Source organism: Hypanus sabinus, unplaced genomic scaffold (genome assembly GCF_030144855.1).
Source record: "Hypanus sabinus isolate sHypSab1 unplaced genomic scaffold, sHypSab1.hap1 scaffold_1077, whole genome shotgun sequence".
In the NCBI taxonomy this organism is placed as follows: domain Eukaryota; kingdom Metazoa; phylum Chordata; class Chondrichthyes; order Myliobatiformes; family Dasyatidae; genus Hypanus; species Hypanus sabinus.
In genome coordinates, this window is record NW_026779133.1 from 1 (window position 1) to 17,881 (window position 17,881).

A 17,881-nucleotide genomic window follows, 5' to 3' on the forward strand; every position below is an offset into this window, starting at 1 on the left:
AAAGCTACGTCTCTCCCTACCCACATTCTCCTCACTCTATGTGTCACAGGCGTTAGTGGGGAGCATGAGGGAGAGATGACGTGTAGTATTACACCTCGCCCCCTCCAGTGGATACCTATCACCAGGATCTGAGTGTCTCCACAGCTCTGTATGCACAGGCCGGTCACGTGGTTGCACACCACTTGCTTCAATATCTGCAATCTTAAGACCCCTTCCCTCTCCTATTCTCTCCTCCCCTTTCCCACCGCACAGAACCCGGTCACACACACACACACACACACACACACACACACACACACACACACACACACACACACACACACACACACACACACACACACACGCACACACATATTTAGGGAGATTCTCTTGTGTTCTGACCCTGGAACTGTCTGATGGGTCTGTCTGTCGGGAGCTTCATTTTGTGTCTCATCTCGGGAGCATTTGGTGGAACGGTTGGAGGAATCTTCAAGACATACACAGCATATGCAGTGTACTTACTGTTTGAGGAAGCTTCACTCTGTGTCTGACCCCGGGAGTGTGTGATGGGACGGTAAGGAGGGGGATTCACTCTGTGTCTGACCCAGGGATTATGTGATCGGACGGAGTGGAGGGAGATTCCCTCTGTGTCTGATCCTGGGATTGTGTGTTGGGACGGTGTGGAGGGAGATTCACTCTGAGTCTGATCCTGGGATTGTGTGTTGGGACGGTGTGGAGGGAGATTCACTCTGAGTCTGAGCCCGGGTGTGTGTGATGGGACGGTGTGAAGGGAGATTCACTCTGGGTCTGAACCCGGGAGTGTGTGATGGGACGGTGTGCAGGGAGATTCACTCTGGGTCTGACCCCGGGAGTGTGTGATGGTACGGAGTGGAGGGAGATTCACTCTGGGTCTGAACCCGGGAGTGTGTGATGGTACGGAGTGGAGGGAGATTCACTCTGGGTCTGAACCCGGGACTGTGTGATGGGACGGTGTGCAGGGAGATTCACTCTGTGTCTGACCTCGGGAGTGTGTGATGGTACGTTCCGGAGGGAGATTCACTCTGTGTCTGACCTCGGGACTGTGTGATGGTACGTTCCGGAGGGAGATTCACTCTGTGTCTGACCTCGGGACTGTGTGATGGGACGTTCCGGAGGGAGATTCCCTCTGTGCCTGAGCCTGGGAGTGTGTGTAGGGATGGTGTGGCGGTATCTGCACTTTGTTTCTGACCCTTTATGTGTTTGTTCGGACGGTCCAGGGATTATAGCTCTATCTCTCTCCCTCTCTCTCGATCTCGCTCTCTCGCTCTGCGCCCACACATGCATACCGTCTCTACCCCCATCTCACTCATATATACATATAACCATTGCTACACAAAAACAGGCCATCTCGGCCTTTCGAATCCGTGCCGAACGCTTACTCTCACCTAGTCCACTGGCCCGCACTTAGCCAATAACCCTCCAATACTTCCCAATTCCATTTGTCACTCGCTCCAGCACACTCTCCCTCTGGCACTTCCACTGGATGTGTATCTCCGGGTTCTGAGCATCTCAGTAGCTCCGTCTGCACAGGCCGGTCGTGTGGTTCCACAACACTTGCTTCAGTTTCTGCAAACTTAACACCCTTCACCCTTTCACTGGCCATTTCTGCCCTGCCAATCCTTGCATCCTTGATCCTCACGCAGCACATTATACGGTCTCTCTGTCTTACACACACACACACACACACACACACACACACACACACACACACACACACACACACACACACACACACACACACACACACACACACACCAGCACATCCTCACGCACACAACCACTATCTTCGCTATCTGCTCTTCGTTTCCAGCGAACCTGAAGCGGGATTGCTACATTTATGGGGAGAGATAGGGAGACAATGACTTCTGCAGAGAGCCAGACGGATAGACAGAAGCGATGAGCAGAGCAGTGGGAGGGTCCGACGATCAAACCAGGAACCAACTGCGTGTGGGGGTTGGGTTCGAGGGGATACGATTCTCCACGATTCTCACTTATTTCATCCCTCTCTAATCCCCTTCTTCCACTCCGTTATCCCCCCTTTCTATTTATATCTCCATCCATAGGCCCTCCGCTGTATCCCTCTTCCCTCTCTGTAGCACAGTCCCTCCTCCCTCTGAGATAACGCCCCCTCAATGTCCCTCTTTCTGCATTGCTTTCCACCGTCAGCTCGCCTTTTGCTTTGTCCCTCCCACCACTAAATTAAATTTATATATACCCCGTCGTTTCACCCACTCTGTACCCATTCTCTGCTACATCTGACCCTAAACCCTCTTTATCTCCGCTCCTTCCTCCCTGTCCCTGTCACTTATTTACCTCTCTCTGACCTCCCCCATCCTTCCCTCATTCTCTCCCTCTTTCTCCCCATTCTCACAACTCCTCCCCCGGCCGCTCTCACATCTCGAGAACACCCGCCTTCACAGCCTCAATCTGCCTCCTGGCCGGCACCTCCTCCCCATCTCTCGGCCTCTCCCTTTATCTGCACATCATCTGGTGTTTGTTGGTGCCGGACAGACTCCCCTGTAAACACGGGCTTCCCTGGACAACGGTTACTTCCCCTTTCTGAGCTCAGAGACGCAGAGAATCCTCGACAGGTCGGACGACAACGAGACTTACATGAATGTGAAGTTCACGAAAACGGACTTTGAGACCCCTTCTCGGGGAAAGTCGGGCACAAATACGTTGCGAGAGAGATTCGGTTTGTGTCTGGCAACGGTGGTGTGTGATGGGCAGTTGTGAAGGGAATTTGTTTCAGTGTCCGATCCGGTGAGTGTGTGATGGGACGGTGTGGAGGGAGCTTCACACTGTGTCTGACTCCGGGAGTGTGTGATGAATCCTTATGGAGGGGGATCACTCTGTGTCTGACCCCGGGAGTGTGTATTGGGACTGTGTGGAGGGAGATTCACTCTGTGTTTAACCCCGGGATTGTGTGATGAGACCTTGTGGAGGGGGATCACTCTGTGTCTGACCACTGGGGTGTGTATTGGGACTGTGTGGAGGGAGCTTGACTCTGTGACTGACTCTCAATCTTCTGTACCCAGCTGAACCTGATGTATCGTACGCGGAAGTTAAGTTAAAGACCCCCTCGGCGCCTCGGGTCCGGAAAGATCGAGGTCAGTTACATCTTTGTTAGTTTGTCCCTGTTTGGGTGACGTTTCCAATCCTGTTGGGAGATCTCAGGGCAAACGTACAGTTGACCCCACTGATTCAGTGTTTGAGAACAACACGGAGCGAACGCGTGGGAGATGCGAAGAGCTCTCATTGGTGGTCGGTGCGGAGTATTACGCCCTGGGAGGGGCGGATTAGAGGTAGCGCCGTGGGGTGGAGGGTGGAGGGAGTGCTGTGGGAAGATGGCATGGTATGGGGCCTGCGCAGGAAGGGGCAATGAGGAGCAAGCTGTGTGGGGTACGGGTGGTGAATATGAGTTAGTTCCGTGTCGATGTGGTTAGGAGGGAGGACTGTGGGTGGGACGCTGGGAAGTAGCGCGGTATAAAACCTTAACCCCTCTCTACCTTTTCTAACCCCACTCTCTTTTCCATTTTTCCTGTTCTCTCACCCCGTCTCCAATCTCCCTCCCTCGCCTGTCCCTCCCTCACACTATTTCCCCTACTGTCTCCTGCTGTCCCGAACTCTTCCACCTCTCTCATTGCCACCTCTCCCTCCCGTCTCTCTTCTTTCACAGTCACCGTCTATACCACTCTCGATCTCCCTCTCGCACTCTATCGCTCTCTCTCAGCTCACTCTCATACCCCCGTCAACCCCGCCCTTTCCTCTCACCTCTCCGTCCCTACGTTTGCCACTCATCTCCACTCCACGCCTTCTCTCTCTGACCACCCTCTCTCATGCACCCCGTCGCTCTGCCCACTCTCGCCTACCCCTCTCACTGAAATTCTCTTGTTCTTACTTCCCCATCCGTCTCCCACTTCCACCCTCCCTCCCTCTCCATTCTCTTTCTACGCCATTCATCTCTCACGCCTCTCCGCTCTCCCCCGACACTGTCCCCTCTCCCTTTTCTCTCCCCGTCCTTTCTATCGCATTTTCCTGCCCAATACCCACATCGCACTCTCCCCTCTCTCTCCGTCGTTTTCGCCTCCTCTCTGTCTCCACGTCCCTGTCCCCTCTCTCTCTACCCGTTCTCTCTCACCCTATCTCCCTCCACTTCACCGCTCTCGCGTCTCTCTCTCCCCGACTCCCTCCCCCATTCCCTACCGCTCTCACTCTCTTCCTAATCTGCCTGTGCGGCTCTCTCTCTCAGACGGTCAGAACACCACCTACTCAGAGCTGAACGTTCGGAAAAAGAAACCCCGCATCGATAAGGACGAACACTCTCCCATTTCCTCGGGTCCCGGCGGGCGGTCAACCGCTGCAAGAACAGGTCAGAGTTCACAGCGATGACGTCAATCTGGAGCGGTCACGTGTTATATTCCCAAGAGTCCAAGATTCTAATGCATCTGCTTAGACCACTTCACCTGTCAGCTCGTCCCATAGGCTGACCACCATCTGGGTAATGAAAGGCTGTCACACGGTCCACAATGAAATCTCTTTCCCCTTTCACCTGAGACCTGTGCGCTCTGGTCCTCGATTCTCCAAGTCTGCGGAAAATAACCGTACGCATTCACCGCTCGTGTTTTCATATGCCTTCGTATGGTCACCCCGACACTCCGAGAATTAAAGACCCAACCTGCCCGATCTCTATCTATATATTGTTCATTCCAATCCGGTAACATCCTCCTTCTCTCTGCTCTATTCACTCCCCCATCTTCCCAGACTAACCACCCCACTCTCTCTGCCCGTCTCATACCCCAGTCGCCTCCTCTAATCTGTTCCCCATTCTGCCCAACTATTCTCCTGCAAACGTTTCCCCATCTATGCCTTTCTTTCACCCCAACTCACCACTCTTCTCCCACCGCCCTATTCTCCATCCCTCACTCCGCCTATTCTCTCCCTCTCCCTTTCTATTTACCCGCTCTCTGTACCCATTATCTGCTGCATCTGACCTTACACACTCTTTATCTCCGGTCTTCCCTCCCTGCCCAGTGTCACCCATATATCTCTTTCCGACCTCCCCCGTCCTTCCCTCATTCTCCCCCCTACCTCTTTCTCCTCACTCTCACAACTCCACCTCCCGCCGCTCTCACCTCTCAAGAGTCCCCGCCTTCACACCCTCAATCTTTCTCCTGGCCGGTACCTCCTCCCCTGCTCTCGGCCTATCCCTTTATCTGCACATAATTTGGTGTTTGTTGGTGCCGGTCAAACTCCCCTGTAAACACGGGCTTCATTTGTCAACGATTCCTTCCCCTTTCTGAGCACAGAGACGCAGATAATCCTCGTCAGAATGGACGACAGCGAAACTTACATGAAAGAGAAGTTCACAAAAACGTACTCTGAAACTCCTTCCCGAGGAAAGACGGGCAGAAACACGTTGCGAGGGAAATGCTGTTTGTGTCTGTCCACTAGGGTGTGTGATGGGAGGGTGTGGATGGAGATTCACTCTGTGTCTGAACCCGGGAGTGTGTGATGGGATGGTGTGGAGGGAGATTCACTCTGTGTTTGACCCCGGGGGTGTATATTGGGACTGTGTGGAGGGAGCTTCACTCTGTGACTGACTCTCAATCTTCTGTCCCCAGCTGAACCTGTTGTATCGTACGCGGAAGTTAATTTCAAGACCCCCTCGGCGCCCCGGGTCCGGACAGATCGAGGTCAGTTTCATCGTTGTTAGTTTGTCCCTGTTACGGTGACGTTACCAATCCTGTCCAGAGATCTCAGAGCAAACGTACAGTTGACCCTAATGATCCCCTGTTTCAGAATAACACGGAGTGAACTCGTGAGAGAGGCGAAGAGCGGGTAACTCTCTTTGATTATCAGTGCGGAGTGTTGCGCCCTGGGAGGGGCGTATTAGAGATAGCGCTGTGGGACGAAGTGTGGAAGGAGTGTTGTCGGGAAGATAGCATGGTATGGGGCATGTGGAGGAAGGGACAATGAGGAGCAAGCGGTCTGGGGCGGGGGTGGTGGAGATGTGTTATTTCCGTGTCGTTGTGGTGAGGAGGGAGGACTGTGGGAGAGACGCTGAGAAGGAGCGCGGTATAAAACCGTAACCCATCTCTCCCTTTGTAACCACATTCTCCTTTCCCTCTTTCCCTTCTCTCACCCCGTTTCCTCTCTCCCTCCCTCGCCTGTCTCTCCCTCACTCTACCTCCCCTATTGTGTCCCGCTGTCCCCTTTTCTTCGCCCTCTCTCATTGCCCCGTCTCTCTCCGGCCTCTCTTCTATCACAGTCACCGTCTATACCGCTCTCGATCTCCCTTTTGTACTATGTCGCTCTTTCTCTGCTCACTTATACGCCCGTCAACCCCGCCCATTTTAACTCCTCTCCCCGCCATTCCTTCCCTTTCTATCCGACCCTCTCTCCCGTTCCCCGACGCCCTCCCACCCTCTTTGTTCCCCCTCATTGAAATTCTTTTCTTCTCGCCTCCCCATCCCTCTCCCAGCCTCCATCATTCCCCCTTCTCGCCTCCCCATCCCTCTCCCACTTCCAGCTTCCATCATTCTCCTTTCTCATTCCCCTCTATTCAACTCTCACGCCTATCTCTCTACTCTTCCCAACACAATATGTCCCCTCTCCCCTTTCTCTACCCGTTCTTTGTCTCGCATTTTCCTGCCCCAATGCCCACATCGCACTCTCGCCTCGTTGTCCATCGTTTTCGCCTTCTCAGTCTCCAAGTCTCTGTCCTCTCTCTCTCTCTCTCTCTCTCTCTCTCTCTCTCTCTCTCCCTGTTCTCCCGCACTCTCTCTCTCTTGTTGTCTCACACCCCCTCTCCCTTCACTTACCTCTCTCTCTGTCATCTGTCTCTCTCCGACACTCTCCCCCATTCCCTACCGCACTCACTCTCTTCCTAATCTGCCTGTCTCCCAGAAGGTCTGAAATCCACCTACTCAGAGCTGAACGTTCGGAAAAAGAAACCCCGCGTCGATGAGGTCGAAGATCCTCCCATTTCCTCGGGACCCGGCGAGTTGTCAACCGCTGCACAAACAGGTCAGAGTTCATAGCGATGACGTAATATTGTAGCGGTCAGTGTCATGCTCCCATGTGTCCAAGTTTCTAAAGCACCTGCTTATGCCAGTTCTTTTCTCAGCTCGTCCCATAGGCTGACCACCATCTGGGAAATGAAAGGTCGTCAGACGGGCCCGAATTAAATCCCTTTCCCATCTCTCCTTTGACTTGTGCGCTCTTGTCCATGATTCTCTAAGTCTACGGAAAATAACTGTACGCCCTCACTGCTCTTTATTTTATACGTCTCTGTGTGGTCACCCTTACCCTCCAAGGAATAAAGTCACAACCTGCCCGACCTCTATCCATAAGTTCCTCACTCCAATCCGGCAACATCCGCGTTCTGCTCATTCTCTCTGCTCTACTCTCACTCCTCCATCTTCCCACACTACCCACCCCTCTCTCTCTGCCCCTCTCCTACCCCAGTCGCCTCCTCTACTCGGTTCCCGATTCTCCTCAACTAATCTCCTCCAAATGTTTCCCCATTTATGCCCTTCTTTCTCCCCATCTCTCCACGCATCGCCCTCCGTCCCTATCTCCACCCCTATTCTCCCCCTCTCTCGTTCTCTTTATCCCCTCTCATCTCGGTCTACCACCTCCCACTCTAACACCCCTCCCTCACTCATTTCCCACCCTCCACGCCATCGAATCTCTCGCCAATCCTGTACCCTATGGTTCCCGATACCGCGGACCTGAGGAACGTCTGTGCTCATTCACCCTGCCTGCCCCCCTCGTGGCTTTATACAATTCTGTAAGGTCGCCCCTGCGCTCCAAGGAATAAAGTCCCGACCTGCCCGACATCTCTCCATGTCTCAGTCCCCCGAGTCCAACATGCTCGTCAACCTTCCAGCACAGTGGCCTTTCCTATATCAGGGCGACCGACACTGAACAAGAGTGGCGTCAATGTACATCTGCAACGTGATCTCCCGACTCCTATACAATCATCTTCCAGAACAGTGTACCATCTGAGACCTTGTTAACGAACATGTCCCTATCTCAGAACTACCTAGGATTTATCCATAGCCATCTATTTTTCGAAGCTCCCTGTAGCCATCCAGGAGTCCCATGAAAGACCCTTTCGGTTCCGCCTCCAACACCGCTACCTGCAGCCGATTACATGCACTCACCACTCTCTGAGTAAAAAAAAAACTTACCCCTAACATCTCCTCTGTACCCACTTCCAAGCAGCTTAAAATCCTGTCCTCTCGTGCGAGCGATTTCCGTCCTGGGAAAAAGCCTCTGACGATCCGCACAATCAATGCCTGTCATCATCTTGTACACCTCTATCAGGTCACCTCTCACCCTCCGTCGCTCCAAGGAAAGAAGTCTGAGTTCACCCAACCTATTCTCACAAGGCATGCTCTGAATTCCAGTAAACGTCCTCGTCAATCTCCTCTGCACCCTTTCTATGGATTCCACGTCTTTCCTATAGTGAGTTGACCAGAACTGTGCACAGTTCTCCAGGTAGGATCTGACCAGGGTCCTATATGGCTGCAACATTACCTCTCGGCTCCTAAATTTAAAATCCACGATTGATGAAGGCCAATATACCATACGCATTCTCAACCACAGAGTCAACATGCGCAGCTGCTTTGAGCGTCCTGTGGACTCGGACCCTAAGATCCCCCTGATTCTCCACACTGCCAAGGGACTAACCATTAATACTATATTCTGCCATCGTATTTGACCTACCAAAATGAATCACTTCACACTGAACTGGGTTGAACTCCATCTGCCAATTCTCAGCCGGTAATGCATCCTATCAACGCCCCGCTGTAGCTTCTGACAGCCCTCCAACTATCCACAAAAACTCAAACAATGTGTCATCAGCAAATGTACGAACACATCCCTCCAGGTCTTCATCCAGTTCATTTATAAATGTCACGAAGAATAAGGGTCTCAGAACAAATCCCTGATGCACTCTACTGGTGACCGAATTCCGTGCAGAATATGACCCGTCTACAATCACACTTTGCATTCTGTGGCAAGCCAGTGGTGTATCCACAAAGCAATATCCCCTTGGATCCCATTCCTCCTTGCTTTCTCAGTAAGCCCTGCATGGGGTACCTTATAAAATATTTTGCTGAAATCCATATACAGCGCATCAACTGCTCTTATCAATGTGTCAGTTCACATCCCCACAAAAATGCAATCATTCTCGTAAGGCACGATCTGCCCTTTACAAAGCCATGCTGACAACTCCTAAACATATTATACCTCTCCAAATGTTCATAAATCCTGCCTCTCCGGATCTTCTTCATCAATTTACCAACCGCTGAGGTAATACTCACTGTGTATAATTTCCTGGGCTATCTCTTCTCCCTTTCCTGAATAAAGGAGCAACATCCACAAGCCTCCAATCTTGCGGAACCTCCCACGTCTCCATTAATGATGCAAAGATCATCACCAGCGCCTCAGCAATCTCTTCCCTCGACTCCCACGGTATCCTGGGGTATATTGTGTCCGGTACCGGCGACATATCCGATTTGATGTTTTCCAAAAGCTCCATTACATCCTCTTTCGTAACATCTTCATGCTCAGGCTTTTCAGTCTGCTGCAAGTCATCACTACAATCACTAAGATATTGAAGTAAAGTATTCATTAAGTAGCTCCTATGGTGTTATTAAATATTTATTGTGATCTTATGGTCGTATGGTCTCTCCACAGCTGCGCAAGAACAGGAGTCGAAAGTGAAGATCGGAAATAGACCGTACCGTCTGATCTGCCTACTCTGCCTAGTTACGTCCGCCCTCATCGTGATAGTGGCCGGTCTCTCGATCCATGGTGAGTGGAACCGGCTCCGTGTGGAGTCAGACCGTAAATAAAGAGACTGGAATAAACTGTTATTGTAAAACACCACAGCGACACAGACACGGCCCTTACCGTAACACCGATTAAAACCCATCACCATAACACGGACACACCCCTAACCGTGATAAAAACACGGCCTGAACCGTAACACAGTCAAGTCTCGTCCTGACACCCACACGACATTCACTGTCGACCTCGGCCCGGCCGCCGACACAAGAAAAGCCGAGGTCTCGGAGGCCTTCTCCTCCGGAGTTTCCGGACCGCACGGCAGCGAAGCGGGCATTTCAGAAGATTCTCCAGATGTTCCTCCAAGCTCTCACGTCTGTCTCCATCAAATCGCGATTGTGCTCGGATCCCTACTTAACAAGTAACAGATATCCATCTCCAGAGAGGCCGCGCGCTCTGCGTCGCGCCGCCATTTTCTCCTCCTTTACTGGGACACCCTTCACCGTCACACTGACATAAAACTCTCTGTGACCCTTGCGGTAGCGCGATGCTGATTCACGTGTCACTGCAAACGCGAATCATCCTTCACCATCTCTCTCAGTATCGCAGATTCTTCAGTCTAAGGTCACCTCCGACCGAAACTACCATGAGTTGAACTCAACCCTGCAATCCAAGCTTTCTGCCCTCAACTGTAATCTATCCCTTCTTAAAGGAATGCTGAGCGATCTCCGTCACCAGTTCACTGAGATGGAAACGAAGTACAGATCTGTCAATGAAACCAAGGCTCAAATCTGTGAATTCTTGACCGGTAGAAGAGGTGAGGCATCATCCCCCTCTTTCACCCGCTCCTCATCACAGGGCAGGCATGGAGAGAGGAAGCGTCACTCTGTGCTTGACATCGGGAGTGTATGGTTATGGTATGGAGGGTGATTCACTCTATGTCTTACTCTGGGAATGTCTGGGACAGTATGGATCCAGCTTCACTCTGTGTCTGACAGCGGGATTGTGTGATCGGACAGTGCACAGAGAGATTCACCCCATGTCTGACCCCTGAAGTGCGTTATCCACCGTGGAGAGAGAGCTTCACTCTCAATCCGGGAGTGTGTGACGGGACGGTGCAGCGGGGGCTTTACTCTGTGTCTGAATTCGGGATTGTGTGGAGGGATCGTGGAGAGAGAGGGACTGTCATTGATTCCAGGACTGTGTGATGGGAGAGTGCAGATGGACGAAAGGGGACGTAAGGAGGGAGATTCATACTGTGTCTGACCAAGGCCTTGTGTGACTGGACTTTGTGGATCGATCATAATTCTGATCTCTGACGTGGGGAATGTGTGAGGGGCGGTGTGGGGTGAGCTTCACTCTGTGGTTGACGCTTGGAGTGTGTGATGAGACGGTGTGGAAGGAGTAATACCCAGAATCTGACCACGGAAGAGTCCGATTGGACGGTGTGCAGGAAACGTCACTCCACGTTTCACCACTGGAATGTGCGATGAGGCCATGGAGAGAGAGATTCACTCTGTGTCTGACACAGGCAGTGAGTGACGAGGCTTTGTAGAGGGAGCAAACTCTGTGTCTTACTCCGGATGTGTGTGATGGGACAATGTGGAGGGGAGCTTCACTCCACGTTGAAGCCTGGGCGTGTATGAAAGGCAGTGTGCAGGGAGCCTCACTCCACGTCTGACTCCGGGAGTGTATGAAAGACAGTGTGCAGGGAGTCTCACTCCACGTCTGACCCCGGGGGTGTATGAAAGACAGTGTGCAGGGAGCTTCACTCCACGTCTGACCCCGGGGGTGTATGAAAGACAGTGTACAGGGAGCTTCACTCCACGTCTGGCTCCGGGAGTGTATGAAAGACAGTGTGCAGGAAGCCTCACTCCACGTTTGACCCCGGGGGTGTATGAAAGACAGTGTGCAGGGAGCTTCACTCCACGTCTGACCCCGGGGGTGTATGAAAGGCAGTGTTCAGGGAACTTCACTCCACTTCTGACTCCGGGAGTGTATGAAAGACAGTGTGCAGGGAGCCTCACTCCACGTCTGACCCCGGGGGTGTATGAAAGACAGTGTGCAGGGAGCCTCACTCCACGTCTGACCCCGGGAGTGTATGAAAGACAGTGTGCAGGGAGCTTCACTCCACGTCTGACCCCGGGGGTGTATGAAAGACAGTGTACAGGGAGCTTCACTCCACGTCTGACCCCGGGGGTGTATGAAAGACAGTGTGCAGGGAGCTTCACTCCACGTCTGACCCCGGGAGTGTATGAAAGACAGTGTGCAGGGAGCCTCACTCCACGTCTGACCCCGGGAGTGTATGAAAGGCAGTGTGCAGGGAGCTTCACTCCACGTCTGACCCCGGGGGTGTATGAAAGGCAGTGTGCAGGGAGCTTCACTCCACGTCTGACCCCGGGGGTGTATGAAAGGCAGTGTTCAGGGAGCCTCACTCCACGTCTGACCCCGGGGGTGTATGAAAGACAGTGTGCAGGGAGCCTCACTCCACGTTTAAGCCTGGGCGTGTATGAAAGACAGTGTGCAGGGAGCCTCACTCCACGTCTGACCCCGGGGGTGTATGAAAGACAGTGTGCAGGGAGCCTCACTCCACGTTTAAGCCTGGGCGTGTATGAAAGGCAGTGTGCAGTGAGCTTCACTCCACGTTTAAGCCTGGGCGTGTATGAAAGGCAGTTTGAAGGGAGCTTCACTCCGCGTCTGACCGTTGGAGGTTGTGATGGGTCCCTGGAGAGAGAGACTCAGGCTGCGTCTGACAGTGTGAGGGTGTTATCGGACGGTGTGCAGGGAGCTTAAAACTGTGTCTCAACCCGTGTGTGCATGATGGGACTCTGTGTTTCGCACAGTGTGCGTGTGATGGAAAGCTATGGCGGGGGAGGGGTTCTGAGTGCGTTTGGGGGGGGGGGGTGTCACGTGTGTGCCTGGCGGCGGGAACGGTGACGCGTGTCTGGGTGGTGTTCCGCTCTGTGTCTGATTCCAGGGGTGTGTGATAGGACGGTGCGGATGGAGACGATCTCGTTTTCCGACCCTTGGATCGTGTGATGACATCGGATAGAAGGATCATCACACTGTATCTGACCCCGGGCGTGTGCGCCGGGATGGTGCAGAGTGTGTTTAATTTCCTATCTGATCACGGGCGGGGGAATTGGGTTAGTGTGGAGGGAGGTTCACTTTGTGATTGTCGGCAGGACTGTGTGATTGGAGAGTGTACATGGAGCTTCACACCATGCTTCACCCAAGCAGTGTGAGATAGTGTGGGTCAGGGTTAGGGTCGTGTGTGATGGGACAGTGTGGATGGAACATCACTCTGTGTCTGACGCTGGGAGAGTATGATGGAACCGTGAGACAAGAGCTTAATTCTTCGTCATTCTCTGAAAGTGTGCGACGGGACATTTTGGATGGAACCCAAATTACTGTCTGCCCCGTCAGGAAGTGTGATTGAATAGACTGGCGGGACTTTCACTCTATAACTGTCTCCGGGTGCCTGTGATGGGAGGGTGCCGAGGTAGTTTCATTGAGTGTCTGATGTTGGGAGTGCGTGATGGGACGCTGTGGAGGGAGATTGACTCTGTCTGATCCGGAAAGGGTGTGATGAGACGGTGCGGACGGTGCGCACTGTTTTTGACCCTGTGCCTGTGCCATGGGAGAGTGAGAAAGAGCTTCACTCCATGTCCTTCTCCGGGTGTCAGTAATCGGACGGTGCTGAAGGAGCTACACTGTGTCTGATCCCTGGTGTTTGCGATTGGACACTGTCACAGTCGCCAAACTCCGTGTCTCAGCGAATGCGTGATACCGGGTGTGCACGATAGGTGAGTTTGGAGGGAACTTAATTCTGGGTCCAAACCAGAGACTGTTGGGACGATGTGGGGGGAGCATCGCTCTGTTTCTGACACACCGGGTGTGTGATGGGATAATGTGGAACGAGCCTCACTTTCTGCTTGACTCCCTGAGTGTATCGGGGACGGGGTAGAGGAAGCCTGAATCTGTGCCTGACTGGAGAGTCTGTGATAGATGATGTAGAGGGAACTTCACTCTCTGCCTGATCCTGTGAATCTGTGATCGGACGTTGTGGAGGGAACTTCATTCTGTGTCTCTCCCCGGGCGTGTGCGATAGGATGTGGTACCGGATTCATTCTGTGTCTTGACTCCTGGAGTGAGTGATGGATGATTTTGGGAGGAATTCACTGTGCCTTAATCTGTGAATGTGCGATGGGACGATGTGGGGGCGGAACATTCCCTTTGTGACTGACCTCAGGTGAACGTAGTGGGACCGCATGGCGTGAAATTCACTTCGTGAGTCACCCCGGGTGTGTGTGATGGGAAAGTGTGCAGGGAGATTCACTCTGTGTCTCACTGTTCCTTGTTCGTGATTTCCAGTGCAAAACTGTTCCGAGAATTGGATCAGGAATAATGACCGGTGTTATTACGTCTCCACGTTTCAAACAAATTTCTCCGGAGCGATACAAGAATGTTCAAGCCGTGATTCAAGGCTGCTGGAAATCAATTCAAGGGATGAAGCGTTATGTGTCACAGCACGGGAAGATCCCAAAATATCACAGGAATCATCACACACTCGCGGATTCAGGCACAGATTGAACACACAACATACACTCCAAGCAGACACACGCGTGGTTTGACACAGAGTCAATCTCCCTCCACATCAACCCTTCACACACTCCCGGGGTCTGACACAGGGTGAATCTCCCTCCACATCAACCCTTCACACACTCCCGGGTTCAGACACAGAGCGGTTCTCCCTCCATGCCGTGACGTCACACACTCCCGGGGCCAGACACTGATTGAATCTCCCTCCGCACCGTCCCATCACACACTACCGAGGTCAAACACAAGTCTAATCTCCCTTCACACCGTCCCATCACACACTCCCGTGGTCAGAAACAGAGTGAAGCTCCCATCACAGCGTCCCATCACATTCTCCCGGGGTCAGACACAGAGTAATCTCCTTCCACACCGTCCCATCACACAGTCCCGGGGTCAGACACTGATTGAATCTCCCTCCGCACCGTCCCATCACACATCCCGGGGTCAGACACAGATTGAATCTCCCTCCACACTGTCCCATCACACACTCCTGGGGTCAGACACAGAGTGAATCTCCCACCACACCGTCCCATCACACAATCCTGGGGACAGACACAGAGTGATGCTCCCTTCACTCCGTCGCATCACAGATTCCTTTGGTTGTCATCTGAGAGAAGTTCCGTACATCGATTTCGATTCTTGGCATTAATCAAATAAATTTAATTTCACAGAGCTTTGTATTCCTCAACCTTGTGTGCAAAAACCTTGAGTACTGGATTGGAAAATGCGAAGACGGGTAAGATTTGGACTGATGTGTGGGGTGAGAGTTGAGTATTCAGATAGTGCTGATGGGATTATATGGGATTCGTTTACGGACTGAAGTAGTTTTGTGGGAAAAGGGAGGGGCATTGGGATTTGTCTATAGACTGTACACGTGCAGAGTGTAGGGTGATGCAGTGGGAACATTTTGGAGCCGACACGTGTCTGCCGGGGAAGGACAGGGCAGTGGGATTATTTCGGAAACTGGCATGGGGCAGCGGGGAGAGCTCAGTACACAGAGATTAATTTGGTATGACCCATGTCAGTGGGAGAGCGCTGTTCAGTGGGATCATTTAGGAGATAGTCGCCGGGCAGTGTGGCGAGGGAGTAACAGCCGGATTAGTTCGGTGAATGACATAGATTTGACGGGCGAGAGTAGGACAACTGGTTTAGTTTAGAGACCAGTCCAGGGCGATGGGTACACAATGCGTTAACGTGATTAGTTCGGAGGTAGTCGCTGGGCTGTGAGGAGAGGGAGAAACAGTGTGATTCGTTTGCTAAATGACATAGATCTGAGGGAACAGAGCTGGGCAAGATGGATTAGACTGTGGAAGAGTGGGGGTTGTTCGCGGACTGAAACAGATCAGAGGGGACAGGGTGGGCATGTTCGATTCGTATGGGGACTGACAGAGGACTGTGTTGAGGATGCCGTTCGGTGGGATTAGTTTGGGGGATACGGGGCTGTGGGGAGACATTGGGTCATTGCCTTAGTTGGGGACTGACACAGGATTGTGGGTAGACATTGGGACCGTGATAACTGTCTGGGTACCGGCACCGGACCGTGGGGGACAGCGGTTGCGTGGGAGGAGTTTGCGGACTGACACAGTCTGTGAGGAGAGAGCTAAATCATGGGATTAGCTTGGGAACGGTCTCGGCTCGAGTTCTCTGCTGGAGCTGTTTTGTCTCTGAAATTGTTTTCCCTCTTGAAAAGGAATGTGAGCTCCGGTCTCCTGTACAAGAGGTCCTCTGGAACGCCCCCTTGCAGTCAGTGTGATCTGACTTCAGACAGAAGGACTTACCCTTGCGATACTGATCAGAGTTTCATCTGCGAGAAGTCGACACATTTGTTCCCGCATATTCCTGAAATGATCCAGGGTCTCTGTCAACAACCATTGGAGGCGACGTGAATCAAATAACTATCCCCAGTCTCCCCCTCACTCGCAGTCCCCGATCCTTCAAGATTCCCTTCCCACCCTTCAGCCCTTCCCTGCTACAACAATTCCTCCTCTTATCACAATCATATTGTCTCCACCAGACACCGACAAGCCTCTCTTGCTGTCTATCCCCTTCTTTCCCTCCACTCTCCCGTTCCGCTCTTTCTGCTCCCTCTAACCCCTCTTTCACCTCTCTCCCCGTCCATCCCCTTCTTTCCCTCCATTCCTCCGTCCCGCTCTTTCTGCTCCCTTGATCACACTCTTTCACCACTCTCACCGTCCATCCCCTTATTTCCCTACATTCCCCCGTCCCGCTCTTTCTGCTCCCTCTACCTATCATTATTTCCTTCGTACTTCATCCGCCCGCTTTTTTCTGCTCCCTTGATCCCACTCTTTCACCTCTCTCCCCGTCCATCCCCTTCTTAATCTCCATTCCCACGTCCCGCTCTTTCTGCTCCCTCTACCTATCATTATTTCCTTCGTACTTCATCCGCCCGCGTTTTTCTGCTCCCTTGATCCCACTCTTTCACCACTCTCCCCGTCCATCCCATTCTTTCCCTCCATTCCCCCGTACCGCTCTTTCTGCTCCCTCTATCCACCTCTTTCACCTCTCTCCCCGTCCATCCCCTTCTTAATCTCCATTCCCCCGTCCCGCTCTTTATACTCTCTCTACCATCAACGTTCACCACTCTCCCCGTCCATCCCATTCTTTCCCTCCATTCCCCCGTACCGCTCTTTCTGCTCCCTCTATCCACCTCTTTCACCTCTCTCCCCGTCCATCCCCTTCCTTCCTTCCATACCCCCGTTCCGCTTTTTCTGCTCCCTCTGCCCCCCTCTTTCACCTCTCTCCCCGTCCACCCACTTCCTTCCTTCCATTCCCGCCTTCCGCTCTTTATGCTCCCTCAACCTACCTGATTATCAACTCGTACTTCCTCCCCTTTATTTCCACATTCTCTCTCCGTCAACTATCACTGTTCCATCCTCTCGAACTCCCCCCTCACCCTTTCTGCCCCCTCCTCCTATCCCATTCTCCATCAGTGCTCGCATCCCCATTCTCCCCACGACACACCGACAAACCTCTGTCCCCATTGATCTCCGGATTTGTGGCATTTTCCAGCCCGTGCCGTTCTTCTCCACCCCCTACCGCCTCGCCGTTTCTCCGCCGGCTCTTTGTCCTCTCCCTATGCAAACTCTTTTCCAGTCTTTGCTCCCTCTCTATCCTCTTTCTACCCCTCTCTCTGCCTTCCCTCTCCGTCTCACTGTACTCTCAGTGTTCATAATGTCCACTTTCTCCTTTCCACTCACTCTCACGTCAATACTGTGCGGTCTGGTGATCGATAACCCAACCCTGGGTGAACGTTTGTGCCTATTTCCTCTGTCTGTGTCTCTCTTGGGTTTATGGACATCTATAAGGTTACAAAATTAATCCAGGTAATAAAGTCCAAAATTTACTCCCTCTCTCCATAACCCTCAATTTCCTGCAATATCCCCCTAGAACTCCAAATACTTTTTGTCCAGTTCAGTGGCATTTTCCTGAAGCATAAAGCCTC

At 52.5% G+C, this 17,881-nt stretch overlaps 1 protein-coding gene across 1 annotated transcript in view; it reads left to right on the plus strand.

Annotated features, from left to right (window-relative positions):
- Positions 1–2,587: 2,587 nt before the first annotated feature.
- The window catches only part of LOC132386259 (uncharacterized), a gene marked incomplete at its 5' end in the record, with an annotated part of 42,549 nt that continues 27,255 nt past the window's right edge, over positions 2,588–17,881 (plus strand). The window contains 7 exons of the mRNA XM_059958536.1: positions 2,588–2,713; positions 3,057–3,128; positions 4,271–4,390; positions 5,643–5,714; positions 6,928–7,047; positions 9,730–9,846; positions 10,532–10,636. Coding sequence (XP_059814519.1) covers positions 2,588–2,713; positions 3,057–3,128; positions 4,271–4,390; positions 5,643–5,714; positions 6,928–7,047; positions 9,730–9,846; positions 10,532–10,636 — 732 coding nt within the window. The remainder of the gene's footprint in view (positions 2,714–3,056; positions 3,129–4,270; positions 4,391–5,642; positions 5,715–6,927; positions 7,048–9,729; positions 9,847–10,531; positions 10,637–17,881) is intronic.